Raw genomic sequence first — 20,088 nt, forward strand, 5'->3', positions numbered from 1 at the left:
TAACTTTTGAATTTCTACTCTGATCTTTTGTCTTCAGAAAGTTTTATTTTTATTATAAACTCATTTAAATATGTGGTATTAAGTCCTTACACTATTTCACTCATATTGACTTTATTACAATACTCATCCCAATTTAAAGCCAGAAATTTTTTTTTTAAATTGAACTTCCATCGTTTAACAGTTCCTTCAGTAGAGAGGAACACATGTAGATTACTGATTTCTAAAACTAAATGTGGTAAAATCTTCTTTTTCACCACCAGAGTGAAATAAAATACTACATTCTTAATGGACTGAGTAACCATAAGATGACAAATGTGACACACTGAGAGGGCAATGTGATTGCAATACATAAAACAATAACAAAGTGCCTCCTCATAGACCAGAGATAGGATTCCAGATTTCTACATTGCACTACTGACAATTTCATGTGTAACAAGGGTAAAAGAAACTTACGTGTGACTTATGGGTGTTTATTACCTAAGACTCTCATGGTGAATAACCACATATATCTAATAATTTACTTTTTACATCTTCTTAGCTATCAATATCCAGTAAATTTTATTTAACCAGAAGTCTGCCCAAATATGACACTCACTAAATTAAGAGAAAGACTGAGATTATAGAGTAAATTCAACAGAACTTCTGAAAACATTTTATTTATATTTCATTTCAGTCAAATATTCAAAGATTTTGAAATCTATAAGGGCATCTATCTCAAGTTCAGAATTTTTAATACTATTTGGAAAACTACTTTTGAAAAGTAATCAAAGAACATTTCAACACATAGTGATGAAATGCACAATTTTTAAATGTTACATGAAACAGTTAAATACATATATATAACACTGAAAATTCTTTATTTAAAAACACTAAATTATTAAAATGAGTAAAAATGACATCGTAAAATAAGATTTTTTCAAAGCTCACTACTTTAAAGAAAACATACAATGACATGGATCACAATATATACAAAGTAGGAAATAAATCATCATCTGTCATTGATGGGAAGACTTGCATGCTTTCAAAATATTCATAATTTTAAGTCAAACAAAATGTTGCTTAGAGGGGATGCTTCTCTTATATGTGAAGTCTCTTTAGAGGCGTTTTAAATTCCGCTTACTCTGGGCACTTCCTGGAAGAGCATCTTTTCTATTCCTTGGCTTTGCTGCTCCTCTACTACATTCTTCAGACCCATGATAATCACACAAACATAACACACAAAAGTCAAAACCACAGGCTATGCTGCTACATAGTCCCCTTTTCTTATAAGGCTGGTACTTAGCAGGGGATTGGCACCTTGGGCAAGGTTTTAATGCTTCATCAATAAAAAGTGTTTTGGCAACCTGCAGTAAAAGCACACAAACTAAATCTTCCATTTTCGCATAGAGAATTGCTTTATTTCAAACTCTGTAAATATTTACTTCTAATAACTTATGATAAATACTCACCTTAACATATTCTTCCTGTTTACTACTTAAGTGAGTAACAGAAGAACTCGCTATAGGTGTCAAAACTTCTCCCCAAGGAGAAAATGTTGAAACTTGTTCTTTCTGAAAACCTGGTGTCCTAGCCTGTGCTTGCACAGATCTTAAAGCTGATCGATTTAAAAGATGGAGCCGAGTGGCAGCATCATCAACATTTAATATAGCCCCCTGTGGTAAAAGACAAGAGGGGTCAACACTGTAATATCAAAAGTTCCAGGACAGCTTTCTGATGCACATGTATTTAAATGTTTGGAAATGGTTTTACACTACTGGAATTTTCTCCCTAAACCTTTCCTTTTTAGAAAAAAGGAAAAAAAAAGAAAAAACCCTCTCATCTAGCATTTAAAAGTCAAAGAAAAAGAAAAAGAAAAAATTAAGACAATAAATGCTAGCTTTAAGTTTGCATGCTTGGTTATTTTTCTGTTTAGAGCATGGGTTTGCAAACTTTTCCTGAAAAGGACCAGATAGTTGCAAGCTACTTAATTGTTGTTTTAGCAAACACAGCTATGGAGATATGTAAATGAAAGAGCAGGGCTGTGTTCCAATAAAACTTACTTTAAAAACACAGGTGATGGACAGGATTTGGCCCACAGATCAGACTTTACCAAGTCCCCTTTTAGGCCAAGGTGTAAGAGGAGATGAATCAAAACGGGACATCATGGAATTCTTTGAAGGTTTCTTACCTTAGCCACATGTCAGAAAAATAATGGGCCTGGTTAGACCATGAAACCCAATTTTTTTGGCTGGTTTTTACAAATACCAGATCCTTGCAATACTTGATTAATTTTTACACTTGAGTTTTAAACAGCTTTGATATTTTAAAAGGAGAAAAAAATGTCTCTTATTTGAACTGGATTTCCACATTACTCAAATATTTAGCCAAGAAATATTTTCAATGAATAATCCTTATAGCCTTCTATTTTGTTAAGGTTGGGAATGAGAAAAAATAGTAAGTTTTTTTTTTTTTAACAAATTGGCATTCATAACCAATTATCAAAATAAAATGTACTACAGGTGAATTTCCTCAAGTGTCCAACTATAATTGTGTTTCCTCTCCCTTGATAGTCTCCTTTTGCCAGAGTTGGCTCCTAAATGGGGAGAGTTAAAAACATGAGAAATGACAGTAGGATAAGTATAGGAATGAAGTTAGCTGGCCATGAAAACTTATGCCATTAACAGTTTAACAACATATGCATAAGTGTAATGGATGAATATTGGTTTTCAGAAATTAGAATGAATACAGTTGAACTTATTCAAGGACTCAATACATCTCTTTATGTTACACTTTATAAATGATTTGCAGCCTAAGCTAGAAGCGTATGACACAAGAGCATACTAAAAGAAGACACCCATTGGATTTTGATGCAGTTGGCAAACACAGTGATGCTGCATGCACCAAAAAATGAATAGAGATTTGTTGTTGAAGCAAATTTCATCCACAGAAGAGTCATTCATTCACTTAACAAATATTCATAAAACATCTACTAGGTGCCAAGTGAATAAAACAGTCTAATCTCTGCCCTCTTGGAGCTTAAAATGTGTGCTACTATCTCTGAACAGTATAAGGTCAAGTAGTCAACAAAGGCATGCATTCGTGAGCACCAACATTTTTCAAAATATAGTCACCATCACGTTACCAGAAAATATTTAAATGTGACAGGGGAGTCACCTTACTGATGTTCATTTCCATGATTATAACAGAACAGTGAAGACTACAGTAAATTAAGAAATTCAATGGAAAAAGTGTGATATTCTGATTTTAATGGTCATTCTCACTGCTGCAAAGCAAACAGATTAAATAGAGATCCTATCACACGTAGCTGGTGTGTGCCTTTTAATTTTTACATATAAAGGGCTTTCAGTGACACTATACAAGTATGAGGAAAACCACCAAACAACTTTATTTTATAATTTTTCTGTTTTGGTTAATGATATACATTAGGATAGTTCAGGTAGAAAGCAACCAGTCCATTTCAGAATAGGAGGGCAAAAGGCATCTGGAAGGACGTCTCTGAGGAAAAGAGAGAACAGGTAGAATACCTGATATATTCAGAGTTAGAGGAGATTTCCAGTTCTGGTGGATAACAGGAGATGAGTCAGGGATCTGTATAGAGAAACACTAAGCAAAAAAAAAAAGAAGAAGAAAAGAAAGAAAGAAACTGGGCAATTATTAACTCTGAGGAAAAAAGTTATAAGAAAAAAGGTATAACAGGTATAATCATACTGTACTACATGTTACAGCTGTCAAAAAGTCATGAGAATCTCAACGCAGTCTTAATAATGTCAGCACCTAATTCTAATTCGCTCCCAAACGATGGTGTAGTTACATTCATAAGATAGGAGAAAGGACTTCAGAGGGAGAGGTGGGTAGATAGGTAGTGGTGAGAGGTTAGAGAACTAACCTAGTCCCTCTATAGAAAAAAACAAAAGAAGAAATAGCAGTAAAGGCATGCCATTCAGAAATATGGAGGTAAATATCAAAAGGAACAACTAAAAAGTGATTGCCTCGATGGGGAAAGAATCAAGAGTAGGAAGGGATCAAGAATCAAGAGTAGGAAGGGCAGGAGGATATGTGCTTTTTTATAAGCCTTAAAGTGCAATTTGATGTTTTAAACCATATACTTGTGTCTACTGAAAAAAAATTAAAGCAAATCAGAATAAAGGAAAAAACTCAAGTAAGGAAAAAAGTATAGTCCTTTAAGAAACCACGTTAAAAAAAAAAAATGGTGGCTAGGATATGAGGGTAGAATGCTTTATCTAGAATTACCCGAAGGCTTACCAATACAACAACATGTTTCTTCCACATAGGATGTAAAGAGTACATGGAGCTATAAGTTTAATACTAGTGGGTACTTGCTTAAAAATGTGTTTTTGGTCTGTCCTTAGCATGTAGGGAGCCACTCTAAAACGATATGTTAAGAAGGAAATTTATATCTTCAGTATTATAAGCTCCCAGAGCCAGCAGCTGCAGCAGTAGCCAAGAGCCGTGAGTCAGCCGTGAAGGATTATCATAGGTGAGAAGGTAAAACGTTTCTTCAAATAAAATAGAAAGTCAATACTTTAGTTAATAGCAGTCCCTAATATTTTCTTGGAATGAGAAACCCCCCAATCTGTATCTAGGTGTTCATATTAGTTTATGCCATGCTTCATATCAGTTATTATATTTAGCCAAATTATAAATTTACTTATGTTATTAAACACTTTTTACTAGAATAAGAATAAGAAAGTCAATTCTCAGAGTTTCTTTTGGTATTGATGCCTAAGAAAGGTCTAAAAGTTGAATATACAGTAAATATGGGTGCCAGAGTCATCAGATGCCTGTTATACAAAGTAGTATCCCCAGGAAGAATTAATCAGCTTCTGTAAAACTTTTCTTGTAACTTCAAAGCTGGACCTCAAATCTTCAAGAGAGCACAAGTTTATGATGTTTTACACGTACTAATCTGCCATGCTCACTCACCTCCAGGCCTTCATATATGCTATTCCCTCTGCTGAAACACCTTCCCTGTCTAACTCATTATTCAGCTCTCAGCTGAGATGCATTTTTTCCTCCTCTTGATCCCCACTCCTTTTAAATGTTCAATAGAGAGAACTCTGGGCTTCCTCTAACACACCTGTACTGTAATCACCTGTTTATACCAGTATCACCCACAGGGTATGAGCGCCAAGAAAGCAAGGGATCATGTCACAAATGTTCACCATTGTAATCTAAGCAACTGCACGTAGTATCTACTCAAAAGACTGGATGCGAAAATGCTATAAGGATGTCTAGCTATGAATAGGGTCCAGCATATCCTATTCAAATGGTATTCAAATACTGCTAACAGCATACACACTTAACAACAAAACCCAGTAAGATGTTCTTGATGTCAGTTAGTCTACTCCACTGATGCACCGGGTAGACACGGAGTTTGGGAAAAATAAACAGTTTATGAGTGCATGAGTTCCCTGGTGGCCTAGTGGTTAGGATTCCAGGCTTTCACTGCCATGGCCCAGGCTCAATCCCTGAGATTCCACAAGCCACACGGCATGGCCGAAAACAAACAAAAAAAGAGTTTATGAGTCAATGTTGGTAAATGGAAAGGTTAAAAGATAGCAAGATAGCAGGAAAACCAAATGAGGTTGTCCAGCCATATGGGATTATTAGATATTTATACAAATCCATTTTAGAATAGTATTATATACATTACCTCAGAATCTGTTTTCAATTGTGTGATATGAAATTTCCTCCTCTGATTTGCTTTTTTATCTTGAATAATAATTTCACGCCAATTTCTGCTCACTTTCCAAACACTGTAACAAAAAGATCAGTCCTTATATTGTATATATTCCACAGAATTAATATTTTTCACACATGACAATAAGAAAAATTCATTTTAAAGATTTTGGATAGTTTATTTAAAGCTAAAATTTTACATTAAAAATATGACTTGATCTGCATAGTTGTGAAAGAATACCTGTTAAAATATGCCAGCATCATATTGACAGATTACTATCTCATAAATGGTTAAGGAAAAAACAAAGTTTCATATAAACCCAAATGAGTCCACTGCGAGACTAATTAAGAGGATTTAACTTAAACATGACACTAAGATTAAAAATTTGGAACATGACATGCAGCAAATGATTATCAACTGTAGTGCAAGAGATTCTATAAATTTCTCCTATTATTGTATTTAACAAATTTCTGTCACTTTGATTAAATAAACACAAAAGCAATCAATCTTTTATTGGAAGTACTAAGTGCCAAATACAGTTGATCCCTGAACAACATGGGTTTGAATTCTGTGGATCCACTTACAGGTGGATTTTTTCAATAGTAAATACTACACAGACTCTGGTTGGTTGAATCCAGGGATGCCGAACCGCGGATACGGAGGAAACTCGGATATGGAGAGCTGACTATAAGTTATACAAAGATTTTAGACTGCATGGCAGAGGGTCAGCGCCCCTAATCTCTGGCTGTTCAAGGGTCAGCTGTAATAAACATTATTATGGGTAGCACTACAAAGTTCCTATTTTATAAACCAAAGTTTATGAGACTAAAGCAGCTAAAGAAAAACACAATTTATGTCTAGTGATTGCTTATTTATCAATAACTTTGACTATATTAATTATTAAAGAAAAGCTAATCCTGCAGCTGTTAATATGGTCTTTTTTATTACTTTAACTTAACAAATCACTCAAAGTGAATGAGGTCAGGAGAAGGTTATGGAGGGCCCCAGGTTATAGTTGAGTTGTCAACACTAATATTCTTCCAGTTACCGTGGCCACTTCAATTGCCATTGCCTCTCCTTAAGCCGATACATGTGCCTTATATCAGACAGATGGAGAGATATAGGCAGAAAGTCACTCATTAATGGGGAAGAAATGAAATACACATTTGGGTATTTGCCTCAGCTATTTCAACTGACCATAATTTCTCATATTACCAAGAATAAGCACTGCCAAATTATACATGCACTCTGCAATACAAATACCATAAATCTAGAGGGATGGCAGCAAAGGCAATTATTGAAATATGACTGAATATCATTTGTTCCTACAAGCGAGCACCCAAAAGAGTCACCCAAGTTTTAATTTTAACTGGTCTGTATCCAAATACTCCAGCATATAAAAATAAAATTCCTATATCGCAGCCATCTCCTTATTTTTTTAAACAAATAATTTATCTCATTTGAACATTTTTAAAAGGCACATGTATGTAGGTCATTAATCTGCTTATCATCCTACTTGGGTTACACCAAAGACATTCCTGATCAAGGCTATTCTGAAAGGACTTAAACCTTAATAAGAGTTTTGGGGAAATATGGGCTTAGAAATCAGAGGGCTCAGCTGTAGACCTGGATCTGTTTCTGTCTCCTTGAGTGACCATTGGCAGGTCACTTCTCTGGAGCTCAGTTTTCTCATCTGCAAAATACATGATAGGGCTAGACATTTCAGAAGACTTCCAGCTATGAGATTCTACAATTCTCTACAATAGCCTACACGTAATTTATGGCGAAAAGGTGAAGAAGGGTTTTAATAGAAGCAGGGGCCATAAAAGAGTAAGGATTCTATGAACCCAACTCTTCACATATACCTATGGAAAAAGAGGCTCACTAACTCTCTTTCATGTCCTCCCCCAACCATGATCTTGCAAAAATCCTGTTCCACATGGCTTCCCTACTTCCTGGTCACGGCATTCCCAAGGGGCTTGTCTTCTGATAGTCCTGCACTTTGCAAAATTGCCAGTATAAACACAGTCTCTCTTTAGTCTTGTAACTCTAGTTCCTACCCTCAATACTCCTATACATGTGACTTAGTTTCTCTTTACTTATGAAGCAACATTCAATATACTGAAATTTCTGTGAAATTTCTGAGACACTGAAGAATTTCACTAAACCACCTTTGATAAAATATAAAGTAACCAAGATAGAGATGATAAAACAAAATTTTAAAAAAGTACTCAACTAACAGAAAAGCTTTCCAACTTAAAAAAAAGTGATAAAAGGCAGTTTTATTTCAGAAAAAAAAAAATTTCTTACCTGCATAGGCTTTCTGCAGCCAAGGAATCTAAAACCATAGCAAGAACATGCTTTAAATTTCTGTATTTTAATTCTGTTAAGATGTCCAGTTTTTCTATACCCATTTTCTTGCCAATCAGTCCGGCAAGCACACGCTGTAGTACAGCTATTTTCCCCCCGTCCCTTTCTTCTAACAATTCACGTGCACCGCTTTGCTGGAATCTTTTCCTTTTGCTTTTCATAAAGAGCTCATGCACTAACTGCAAGGCTGGGGTCTTTGATAAATTCTTAAAGCTTAAACTCAAATCCCCACTCTTATTGTCACTGCTTGGCTGACTCTCTGAGATGTCTGAAGTGGCCACTGGTGTTGATTCAGAGCCAGAGAGGTTGGGCTGCTTTTCTTCTTCTGTCTCAGATTGTGAGCCTTGCTCCCTAAGGGTGGACAGTCTTCTTAATCTTCCAAGACGCCTTGATCTTTTTACCGTGTCCCTGACTTTGAGAGTTCCTTTATGTTTCTGAAGCAGTTCTTGGAAAGAGCCCTCTTGGTCAGCGAGGGAATCTTCTGAGTTAAAACCACTGTCTTCAGGTGTTGAAATATTGCGTCTCACTTCACCTAAAGGAGAAAGCCTTTGACTTGCATTAAATTTAACATTTGCTACAAGATTACTTATTGGAGTCACAAATATGTCCTCATCTGTTCCACAAGTTGTTCCACTGACTGAAGAGCCCAGAAGTTCAGGATATGTATTCTCATCATTAATACATAGACTGCTGTCGCTAAAGTCATGTGTGATAGAGTCTTTAAAACTACTGCCTTGAATTGGAGATATACATTCAACTTCAAATAGGCTACAGTTATCTTTGGAATCATCAACTGTGGACGTCTTCTGTTGAGAAAAATTAAGTCTCAATTTTTGACTGCTGGAAGTCGCTTCTTCTGTTTTCAAAGTGCTATTAACTAAAGAACTAAAATTATTTTGCCTTGGGAAACCTGAAGCACTGCTTGGAATATTTTTTTCTAAATTGGGAACTTGGCTTGTACTACTTTCAAGAGAACTATTTTGTGATTCAAAGTCCCCCTTTAGAAGAGAGAAAGATACGTCCAATCTTCTGCGCAGTAAAAATTTTTTTCCACTGACTTTAGGAGTTTCACAAAGGTCTGGGGTTTTATCCTTTTCCTTCCTAGGGAAGACAAATCTCTTTCTTTGAGTGGGAGACTCTAAACTATGTGTTAAGGCCAGACTTGAAGTTTCAAGATGCTCATGGATTAATGTTGAGCCTCTTTCTTTCTTTCCAAATGATTCTTTATCTGTATTATCAAAGCTGCACGATTTTAACAGCTCACTGTAGCCACTATCTTGAAATGAAGATGTGGAACAAAAGTCTCCAAAGCTGGATGACTTGACATTGACAATAGGAGAGTCCACCTCATTTCCTGCTCCAGTGCCAGCTTGACCTGAATGCCTTTCTGACATCTTCAAAATCTCTGTTTCTACAAAGTGAAAACAAATTTTATTCTTCCTTTGAAATGAACAGTCTGGCAGCTTACACCAAAATACATTACTTGTTATGAGCACAAATAATAATGGAAAATTGTATGGCAATAAAAAAGTTACTTTAAAAAACAAATCTACTCTACAGTATACTTATGTGTATCTTATTTAAAACAATGTTTTAACATCATGAAGACCAAAATTTCCAGGAAGTAAATATTCACAGATTACCTGACTAAGCATAGTCTAGGCACCATTCACAAATATTTTCTTGAACTACACTTGAGAAAAAAAAAAATCTCATGGCATAATTTTTAGATGATTTTATTACTTTATGACTTTTACAGCGCTAAAGTACATTATTGTAGTTTTAATATTCTAGCTTATTTGTGCTGACCTATATTTAGTCAGTTGGATATTTCTTTTTGAGGTTTTGCGATGTAAATAAAGCTGCTTAAAAAAAAAGAACTATATGCTGATTTTTAAACATGTCTTTGGGAAATGTGTCAAGTAAGTGCTGCCACTAGACTAAACTGCAATATGGCTAAACAACTCTAGGATAATGTCATTTATACTTGTAACACGGGCCTGTCTCAGAAACTCAGTCCTCCTGATCATTCACAAGGTCTAAATTCCCAGACTTTCACCTTTGCAAAGACTCTTTGGCTCACTAATAAATTACTAACACATTCTTGAGTTAGCGAAAATGAACCCCTGCCCCACAGATACATGGCCATCTCAAACCTGGCAAGTTATACTCATTCATGCCTCATCTTCTAAATATTTTCTATTTGGGGGACACCCACCCTTTATAATATTCTTGAAATTGCAAATAAAGAATTCAAGTACATTCATTAAAGAAGAAATGTGATTCAGTAATTATATTTGTAAGGAATGACACTAGGAAATACTTTACTCTTTTTTTTTTAAGGAAACACTTTACTCTTTCACCTTTTTAACGCTATCATTGCATTCCTTCTTTATGGAAACTTGAATTACATCTTAGCTCAAAGTATAAGAAGAAAAGATAAGAAAGTTATCATAGCATGTATTTCTGCAGACTATTCAAGGGACACTAAGAAAATTGTCATTCTTTCAAAGTTTTCTCCAGACCAAGTACATGATTCTTTTCTATTAAAAAGATCTTGGGAAGATATATTTTAGTTGAGTATAATGGGAAAGTAATTTATTTATGCTTAAGTTACATCAGTTAAATATGTAAATGAATGCGCTGAAAAAAAATTGCTACAATAACCACAAAACTAAATAGTTTCTTTACGGTGTAATGATCATTAGGAGATCATTGTTACTGGGCAAAGTCTCTAGGTGTTTTTCAGTCTTTAAAACCTATATTCCGTTTTGGTAAATCTCACACATGTTCTCTCCTGATTTAGATTCCCTCAGATTGTGACAATCACTGCTCTCTTCTGTACATGCTTACCAGCCAAACTTATCAAACTTTGCTTTCTATAATTCATATTATATTTTAAAACAATTTTGTTTTCAAAATATTAAGTTAATAAGATAGAGTGTGTTTTCAAATTACACTTCCATCCACGAATATTTCCCCCTCTCTGAGAATCACTCTATTAAGTAACAGTTTTCACTCATATCATTTGGTAAAGTTAGGTCCGAGCCTTTTTTTTAAAGTTACAACAAATGTAACTATTCTGCTACTTCACCACTAGGTGTCTCACCATGCTAGAATTTGGGAATCTGAGAGGCAAATTGTTAGAAACAAAAGTAGGGGTGCAGAGATCATCCTCTCCCTGCTAAAAACCATAAACTGGTTGCTTTAAACATACAAAAAACTTCCTAATTTTTTCTGTTCATCTACACATTTGAAGTTGCTTCCACCGTGCTTTCTCTGATGTCATCATTTTTTTCATCTTTCATCATTTTCAACCCAAGACATTGGTCTCAAACAAAATGTGGTTATTCAAACTTTAAATTTAAAATTATTTATGCAAAATCGTGGAATGCCTGTTGACTTGTTCAGTTTTACTGATTCAACAGTTCACTGATGAATCAAACAAGCCTCTTCACTATTCGTTTTTTAAAACCAGACTCCTGATGAGGATTGAGAACACTTATCTCTATAGCGCTCTTTAAAAAAAAAAAAAAAAAAGCACTGATTAACTCAATGAAGTACTTACAATATGATAACAAATTAGAACCAAATTTCCTTCATTTGTTAAAGTGTAAAATCTTACCATCAGTAAAGCTTGAGTTCTTAGACGTCAACGTTATGTAGGCTTCCAAAAAAGGAAATTTCTCACTTTGCCTTTAAAATTCGTACCAAAGTAATACCGCTTAAAGAGAAAATTTTAATTTGAACAATTCATTGAAACGTGCAGTAGCACGATACCGGCTAACATTTGGATACGTGAAGTACATGCTACAGGGATTAGATCTAACACTTGAAAAGGCCTAAATCATTTTGAATTTCCTCCAGCTTTCCGGACAACAGTAATTTTAATATCTTTGTTTTCTCCAGCTAGCCTTGGAACGGAGGAAACTTCCCAAATTGGGGTTTCTGAGACGCAGTGTAAGCTGCAGCGCGGTCATCTCCTCCCCCAGAGCAGTCGGCGGGTGGGTGGTTAACGGCCTCCGCAAGGCGTCAACTGGGCCTCTCGTCCCTCCGCGGACCCTCCCCAGGCCAGGCTTTCGGAGGGAGGCCCGGCCTGGCCCCAGGGCCCAAGAAGCCACCGAAGGGCTGAGGGTGGGTGGGCGTCCCCTGGAGCAGAGCGAGGGGAAAGTGAACGGCGTCAGGGCGCCTCTCTAGTCCCGGCACCCGGGAAGCAGAGCGAGAGCGGGCGCGGGGCCGGGGACGCCCGGAGGCCGGCCAGCCCGCACACACCTGGCGTCCCCCGCTCCTGCCCACCTGGAGACCCGGGGCGGCCGCCCCCCCGGGGTCGAAGGGCGGGCGAGGACCGAGGCGGCTGCCGCTGGAGCGCAGGGGAGGAGCCGCGGCCTCGCCTCCAGCGACGCCAAGCTATGGCAACCCCCACGCCAGCTTCGCGTGGGGCCGCCGCGTTTCTCTCCTTCGGTTTGAACGGCCCGCCTTGAGTAACCGCTGCGCGCCGCCCCGCGCCGCCCCTTCCTCTCGCTCCGCGGCGCCCCCGCCGGCGGCCCCGCGACCCGCAGGACCCCGGCCCAGCCTCCTCCCGAGGAAGTCTGTACTTGCTTTCCCATCCCTCCATGCCCACACCCCTCCGAGGCTCCGTGAGGGCTTCCTAATTTGATAGGCTCTTCCCCTCCCCATTTTAACTTTGGGGAACACTGTATAGAAGGGTTAATAGGTCCTACAGTGGGATGCTATTAAAAATAATGTAGGAAAACATTCACTTGCAAATGTTTCCGGAGATGAAATCAAGCGTGAAAAGCAGGTTACAAACCGAATGACTCATTTCAGGTTAGAAGTACTGCTATGCACAGGATAAGGTCTGAAAGGTTTGACTAACTTGGTTACAGCATCTCTAGACATCAGTATGCTTGTTTATTTAGGCATCTAAAATGGGATGTTTTATGTGCCAGGCTCCACCCTTCTGCTCTTGGCAACTTCTTCCTAATCTCTTTTTTCCGGCTTCTTTTCCTCTGCTGACTCTCTAAATGGGCGTCCTACCCAACATTTTTCTTACTTTACCATTCTGTGCTTACATAATTCTCATTCAGAGTTAAAAGCATTACTTTAAGGCCAGTAACAGCCACTGCTACCACTCTCCTGCGACAGAACATTTCTCCTTCTGGATGCCCCACAGTTATCCTAAATGCCATGTATCCAAAATCAAACTCACTAACAATGATTAAGCTATGACTATGTGCCAGTTATTGGGCTAGGTACTGGGAATACAAAGATGGAATGGCGCAGTTACTGCCCTAAAGGGCTCACTGGTGTAAGTGCTATAGTAGAGGAATGGTAGTAACACAAAAGAAAAGGGATCAACTAAATCTACAGCGGAAGAGTGGGCAGAGCTACCTTTATATAGACTGTGATATGAGGTGGATTTTGAAGGAAGGGTAGCATCTTTAAAGACAGATAACAGGTGATTCTAAACTTGAAACAAAATGTACCAGCAGGAAAATTGAAACAGTTGGGCACGTTAGAGAAACTACAAATAATTTGTTACAGCTGGAAACTACGACTGGTTTGAGGAAAGGGCAAAGAAAATTCTTGACAAGGGGAAGAAGCCAAGCCATGGAGAGTTTTGGATGCATGTTAAGAGTCTGAAGTTTATCCTACGCACGAGCTTTCTCTAGTTGCAGTGAGCGGGGGCTACTTTTCGTTGCAGTGCACAGGCTTCTCATTGCGGTGGCTTCTCTTGTTGCAGAGCACAGGCTCTAGACACGCGGGCTTCAGTAGTTGTGGCACACGGGCTCAGTAGTTGTGGCTCGTGGGCTCTAGAGCACAGACTCAGTAGTTGTGGCACACGGGCTTAGCTGCTCCGCAACATGTGGGATCTCCCCGGACCAGGGCTCGAACCCCTGTCCCCCACTGGCAGGCGGATTCTTAACCGCTGCACCCCCAGGGAAGTCCCAGGCAATGTAGGACATTTTAGAAGGACCACTCTGGTGGCAGAATGGAAGCCAGAAGGAAGAGAGGTGAGGGTGTCTTAGGAAGCTACTGCATTACTCTGGAAGATAATGGGGGTGGAGAAGAACCTACACCTGATTCAGTTGGCAGAATCAACTGCGTGCAGCAGGGGGTGAGGAGTGAAGAGTACAGGTCTGGGAGAACATAAGATGAATTTAGTGTGAGGTTGTTACGTTTGTGGTACCCGTAGGACTTAAGGTAAGGAATTGGTGAACTACACATTCTTCAAGATGGCACCTCCCTGAAGCCTCCCTCACACGTTCGGATAAAGTGAGTAGTGTCCTTTCTAGGTCCTCAAACCAGTTTCTATTACAATCAAGCCTCTATTTTGCCACTCCCTGCCCAGCACTTGCAATCCTCTTCTCCTGAATTTTCTCCATATAATTTATCACCTTATAAAATACCGTATTATTTACTTACTCTGTGTAAGGTCTGCTCCCCACTCCACTGTAATGTAAACAGGGCAGGGGATTTTGCCTATGGTTAAATAAAAGCCACACGACCCCAAAACACCATTAAACATTGCCCTTTTCTCTTTCTCTAGTAATTTTTATTTAGATATTTTGTTACACTGAAGAGTAAAAGAATGTATCATAACTCCCTCCTATTCACTCAAAGAAGAATAATTTTACACCCCTCCCCACCCAAAAAATGGCAAAAAGACACCTAGTTACATGTAGCTGTCCTAGCTTTACTCATACACCGCAAATTTAAGCCACTGAGCTATATTTTCGTATTCTTTACACATCAGAGTCTTTGGCCTTTTCCCTTCCCTTTCTGGATTGGGTGTAATCTCATTACTGACCTCAGAATTCTAAAACCCATATGTTTTCCACAGATCTAACGCTTCTTTTGGAGACCATCCAGGAAAACATAATGAAATGGTTTTCCATCACCATGATATTCAAGCTATGCAGGTATACTTAAATGAGTATGATCAAGAAAAAGGAAAACAGATATTCAGGGGGAAAAAATAGCAACTTGCATCTCCATAACCATATTATTGCAATGTAAGCATTTAAAAACACTAGTATCCAAGTTGGCAAAACCAATGCCCTCATTAAGAGAGAGCAATGCGATGATGTCTGGCACATAGCAAATGCTCAAGAAAAGTTAGCTGTCACCATTGATAACAGCTTCCACAGACCATGCTCCAAAATGATCCTAAAATTACTGGTTCCTGCTGATAGGAAAGAGAATGTTGCATTGGCAACTAGCCTCGACATGAACTCTTGTTGAAATTCTGGATCTCCTTGCTATAACTTGTCTTTACCCTAACCCTCTGTAGGGTCCCAGGACCCATTTGTATTCTACATGTGTTGATCCATTCTGATCTCCACAAACTGTGTTATGTGCCAGCATCATCTTGATAACCTCAAGCTGCATAGTCAGAACCCAGGTCAGTTTGCAATGATTAAAGTTACACTTTCTGGATCACTCCATAATCTTTCTCTTATCATGACAATGGTTTTACCTAATATTTCTTGAGTGAAGCTAATTTTGACTGTTCTATTGGATTACCTCTTCCCTTTGGCTAAGAGGAGGGGTATTTCGTAAGAGAGCTGATGATCAAAATATTTATGTTCTATCTTAGCCTATCTGTGGAGAAAGAAGCAGGACGGTCCACTGTGTTTCCTGGAAATTTAAAAATCGGCAGCTAGGAAGACTGAGAAAATCGAGTTAAATCTCTCAGGCTGGTCTGTGGAGGTGCAACCAGTTGGAATTCCTCCTGGAAGTGAAAGGTGAGGCTCAAGGTTCTCAAGTTGCTGGATGGAAGACCGAAAAGCAGTATAGCCTGCTTAATAAAAACCAAAGTAGTGCATGTTGGGGAGAAAGAAACCTGCTTCTCAGATTAACTAAAATAGTTATTAACAACTGGTTATTTTCTAAATTTTAATAACTTCATTTTCTTCTCCCTCGTGATGTAAGTAAAATACCTGCTGTGAAAGAAGCAAACGAATGCAAATGTTGTGAACCCAACTGTTACTAGTCTCACTAAAATTTTGATCTTTGAAAGAACACGCCTCCACTGGGCAAGTCGTTTTGTTCTTCTGGGGAGGAATGAATACATAGGATGAAAGGAGGGTCGATGGACAGCTACCACTACCTAAATCCCTTAGCTTTAAGTGGGAGTAATTGACGTAGCTGCCCGCAAGCCCACCTGTGCTTTAAAACGAGTAAAAGGAGGGGGTTACAGGGATGACGGGAGCCTAGGAGAGAAAGGGGCGAAAAGCAAAAACGAAATTATGCTAAGGATAGGGGCGGCTGCTCCACTGCCCCAGCACAGGTATCAAACGACTTGAAATGCATAATCTGAAAAGTGCTTTTCTACGTGGAAATCAGTGGTGGAGCCGATTCTTCTACGTTCCTCGGAGTAACGGTCAGCCTAGGATTCCACGAGCACTTCACTTGGGTTTCTCTTCTAACCCTCTGCCCTCCTGGAAAAGCGTTACTTTCTACCGACTTCATATGTCAGAGAAACAAACCTCCTTTGACTTGAGAAGCTTCTAAAACGCTTTACTTCCCTGAAAAATGAAAATAGGTGAGACCGAAACAAACACTTTTGTCCCGAGTCTGAAACACAAAAAAAGAACCAGCTTCACCACCTGCGCTCAATCCAGCTTTCTTTGCCACACCTGGGGCGGAAGGGGCGGAGACTCCGCTTGCGTCATAAGCCAGCGCCGGAAGTTGGCTGCGATACAGCGGCGAGTCCGAATCTGTTCGGAAAGGCAGAGAAGTTTCTCCGTGTTACGTGGGTAAGGAATTGGCGGATTGGGGGCGGTGGGTATTTGGGCCCAAACTGGAAAGACGCTAGGGGCTAAACAGGTCTGGTGTGGGGTTAGAGTCGGGAGAGGCTGGGGATAGAGACTATGCTGTTAGTCCTTTGCCTCTTCAGCTGTTGGGTTGTTTGCCTGTTTAGCTGTTGGCTTTTTAGCCGTTGGGAGTTATTTCTTTGTTCTTCCCTTATCTTCGGTTCGCATGTTCTCCTGTTGAGGGATTCAGTTTTTTGGCAATCTCTTGCTAAAGTTTGGAAGAATGGAACTTGTGTTAAATGAAGACGTGAACTTTGCAGTCAGATCTAAATCTCTGACTCTTAACAGGTGAATAATCCTGCCCAAATTAACTTCCTTAAACCCCAGTTCCTTCATCTGTAAAATAAGAGTAATACCTCCTAGAATTTTTGTAAAGATTATAATGAAATAGCATGCATAATTGAAATGACATATGTAAAGTGTTTATTATTGTGTCCAGTTTGGGGGTAAATGCACAATACGTTGTTTTTTTGTTTCGACCCACCTATAGGATTTGGAAAAAGCACAGATTAGGAATTGGGACCTTTTTAGCTTTCTCCTAGAAAAATGAGGCCTGGTTAGATTTGTGAGGAGCCCATTTGAGATATTAAATATTTGAGTCTGTGATTTCAGGGACAACAATGGACACCCAGAAGGACGTTCAACCCCCAAAGCAGCAGCCAATGATATATATCTGTGGAGGTAAGAGTAACACTCACAAAAATAAGAGTATTTCACCTTTTAAAAAAATTGCATTTATCTTTGGCTTAAATGAGTCATTCATCTTTAAAGTTAGAAAGCAGAACAACTTTAGCAATCTTAAAAAAAATCCTCTTATTAAGATTTCATTTTCTTTCCTAGGAAAAATGCATTGCCTGCCACTCTTTTTTTCTTTCTCCCTTAATATATTGGTAATGGCAACATACCCTTGAGATTGAGTATACTGTATTTTAGTGCTTTGGGTGAAAAGTATGGTTAAGATAATTTGCTTGTCTGTAATATTTCTCTTTTAGGCATTGAATAAACCTGTTTTGTTTCTAGAATGTCACACAGAAAATGAAATAAAATCAAGGGATCCAATCCGTTGCAGAGAATGTGGATACAGAATAATGTACAAGAAAAGGACTAAAAGACGTATCCTTCTAACTAAGCTTTCTGAATATGAGATAAGAGGAAGTGAAAAATAATGCATGGTTTGATAGTCAAAGACTAATTTCTGGTAAAAATGGTAACAACTTGGATTACTTACCAAAAAAACAAAAGGCATGATTAGCATTTTCATGGACCAGTACTCCAGTGTATAGACATACACTGAATAATCTAAATACTAGTTGATTTTAGCTTTCATAAGTGTATTTTTTCAGGGATTCTGTATATAAGTACTCATTCTTGAGCTTCAGTTTATGGGCAAACTAAATGATACAAGGAGAAATACAAATATTGAGTTTGTATGCTACCTAATGGAATAAGTGAGGCTTACAAATTAGCTGAAAGACAGAGTAAATTGTTATGTAATAACTACCAGTGTTTTTTAGATCATTAAATTATCACTTTTGACACTGCTTTAGTGTTTCTTGGTGCATTGGTCTTTTGTATTATGGGGGGGGCTAATAATTAAAATAGTTTATTTTTTTAGTTCATTTCTAATTATCATAGTAAATAGTGAACATTCTTTTGTGCATTTTAGATTAAATAACTAGCTTATTGCAAAGAGAAAGTGACTTGGAAGTATTAAATTTTTAATATAATTTTAAAGTACTTTTTTTGTCCTTAACTCAGTTTTTGTATAGTGGTGGTTTTTGATGCTCGATGAAACTAAAATTCAGAGGAATGTCTTCATTTGGATTTTGATTTGCTATTAATGTTGTCGTATAGCTTTTGATTAGTGTACTTTATGAATACAACTATATACACATGATTTCATTTTAAAAACCGTATTGTATTTAGGTATCTATTAATAGCTTATATAAAGATATTTTTGTTCAGTTAAATGGTTTGTAATTTAATTTTATCGTATATGTAATCTGACACACAATGAAGGTTAAAAGTGGTTCCCCAAACTACACTTTAATCAAAACCTAGAATCATCTGGGGCCCTTGTTAAAAATGAAGTTTGCTAGGGCCCTCTAAAGGTCTGATTAAGTAAGTTCCTAGGAAACCACTGTTTTACATCACCAATTGTTTGTAAACTCTCCAGCCTCATTTTGTATAGAGTATACCAATGCACTTACTGTCAGTGTGCATACCTCATTTTGAGTTATAATTTTCATTTGTTAACTTGGCATAGGCCTTTCTGTATTTGTATATAATGCTTGACTTTTTTACATCTTCGGCAAGGGAAAAGAAACTTTAATGGTTGCTTTCTCTAAGGCAAAATCAACCCCAAGTAAAGTGGATGAAGCAGACTATTAAGGCAGGTGCAGTTTCCCAGGTATAATCATTCATTAAGGTAAAAAACTCTGCTTCCAGGATATAGAAAAAATAGGAGTTGGTTTACACTGAATTGGATGAATGTTTAAAGCTTTTGCCTTGATCTTAGGGATATGGATGCTCAGATACTCCATCCGTTCCAGGATTTAATTAGATATATTTCAACTTTGTTAATAGCTTTGTGTGTCTCGCACATTCAGAGTATTAACTGTGCAACTGTGCCGTTTAAAAAAGAAAACAAAACATTGTTTCTACTACTATCCTCAAATATTAAGTTCTGTAAATTTATTATGTGCTATACAAAGTATTACCATACTCAAGATTTTTAAAGAGTGCTTCCTTGGTCCAGGTTTTCCTGGACTGTGGCTTTCATAATTTTGTAATTCTGCCATGTTCCTTCTTGAGCTTGTCCTTTTTGTACAAGAGTCCCAATAAATATCTCTTTACAACAGCCTCCTAAACCACAACTCATTGGGTAATGTTGCTCTTAACTGTTCTAATTTCATCATAGGTCCTTTGTGTATCAGTAGTTTAATTGAATACTGTTATTTTGTTAACTAGACAGTGGTTTAATGGGAAAAGTATTATCACTGGAACTCAAGACCGTCGTTTCAGTCAGTTACCTCTTCGTGTCCCCATCATCTATAAAATGGAAGTAATTTTACTTCTTGCCTACCTGGACAGTTTTAAGAAAAGGTAAAATAGGTATAAAATTGCTTTTAAAAGATCCTTTTGAATAGTGCTCTATAAATATAAAAATCAGTAAATCTGAGCTTGAAGCTAATACAT

The 20,088-nt window shown here is 37.8% G+C and overlaps 2 protein-coding genes across 3 annotated transcripts; one reads left to right on the forward strand and one right to left on the reverse strand.

Annotated features, from left to right (window-relative positions):
- Positions 1-1,094: 1,094 nt before the first annotated feature.
- Positions 1,095-11,729, reverse strand: FBXO43 (F-box protein 43). The gene is made up of 5 exons (XM_061172133.1): positions 11,697-11,729; positions 8,012-9,482; positions 5,675-5,777; positions 1,449-1,652; positions 1,095-1,343 (listed from the first exon to the last, which is right to left on the reverse strand). The coding sequence occupies exons 2-5, from the start codon at positions 9,463-9,465 to the stop codon at positions 1,095-1,097; spliced, it is 2,010 nt and encodes a 669-aa protein (XP_061028116.1). The 5' UTR covers positions 9,466-9,482; positions 11,697-11,729.
- Positions 11,730-16,763: 5,034 nt separating this feature from the next.
- Positions 16,764-19,750, forward strand: POLR2K (RNA polymerase II, I and III subunit K). Of its 2 annotated transcripts, none has more exons than XM_061171818.1 (4): positions 16,764-16,833; positions 17,503-17,571; positions 17,911-18,003; positions 18,660-19,750. In XM_061171818.1, exons 2-4 carry the CDS (start codon positions 17,511-17,513, stop codon positions 18,680-18,682), a joined length of 177 nt encoding a protein of 58 aa, XP_061027801.1. In that variant the 5' UTR covers positions 16,764-16,833; positions 17,503-17,510; the 3' UTR covers positions 18,683-19,750. The 2 variants fall into 2 exon arrangements, with proteins under 2 accessions (XP_061027801.1, XP_061027800.1); XM_061171817.1 differs by lacking the exon at positions 16,764-16,833 and adding an exon at positions 16,977-17,178.
- The last annotated feature ends 338 nt before the right edge of the window (positions 19,751-20,088 follow it).

The sequence above is a fragment of the Eubalaena glacialis genome, chromosome 17 (assembly GCF_028564815.1).
Source record: "Eubalaena glacialis isolate mEubGla1 chromosome 17, mEubGla1.1.hap2.+ XY, whole genome shotgun sequence".
NCBI classification, from domain to species: Eukaryota; Metazoa; Chordata; class Mammalia; order Artiodactyla; family Balaenidae; genus Eubalaena; species Eubalaena glacialis.

Coding starts and splice junctions, on each gene's coding strand:
- FBXO43 (XM_061172133.1), bottom strand. CDS start 9,465: ATGTCAGAAAGGCATTCAGGTCAAGCTGGCACTGGAGCAGGAAATGAG. Junction 5,778..8,011: donor GCTGCAGAAAGCCTATGCAG/GTAAGAAATTTT, acceptor TTTTTGTTACAG/TGTTTGGAAAGTGAGCAGAA. Junction 1,653..5,674: donor AATTGAAAACAGATTCTGAG/GTAATGTATATA, acceptor CTTTTACCACAG/GGGGCTATATTAAATGTTGA.
- POLR2K (XM_061171818.1), top strand. CDS start 17,511: ATGGACACCCAGAAGGACGTTCAACCCCCAAAGCAGCAGCCAATGATA. Junction 17,572..17,910: donor AATGATATATATCTGTGGAG/GTAAGAGTAACA, acceptor TTTTGTTTCTAG/AATGTCACACAGAAAATGAA. Junction 18,004..18,659: donor CAAGAAAAGGACTAAAAGAC/GTATCCTTCTAA, acceptor GTTTTTGTATAG/TGGTGGTTTTTGATGCTCGA.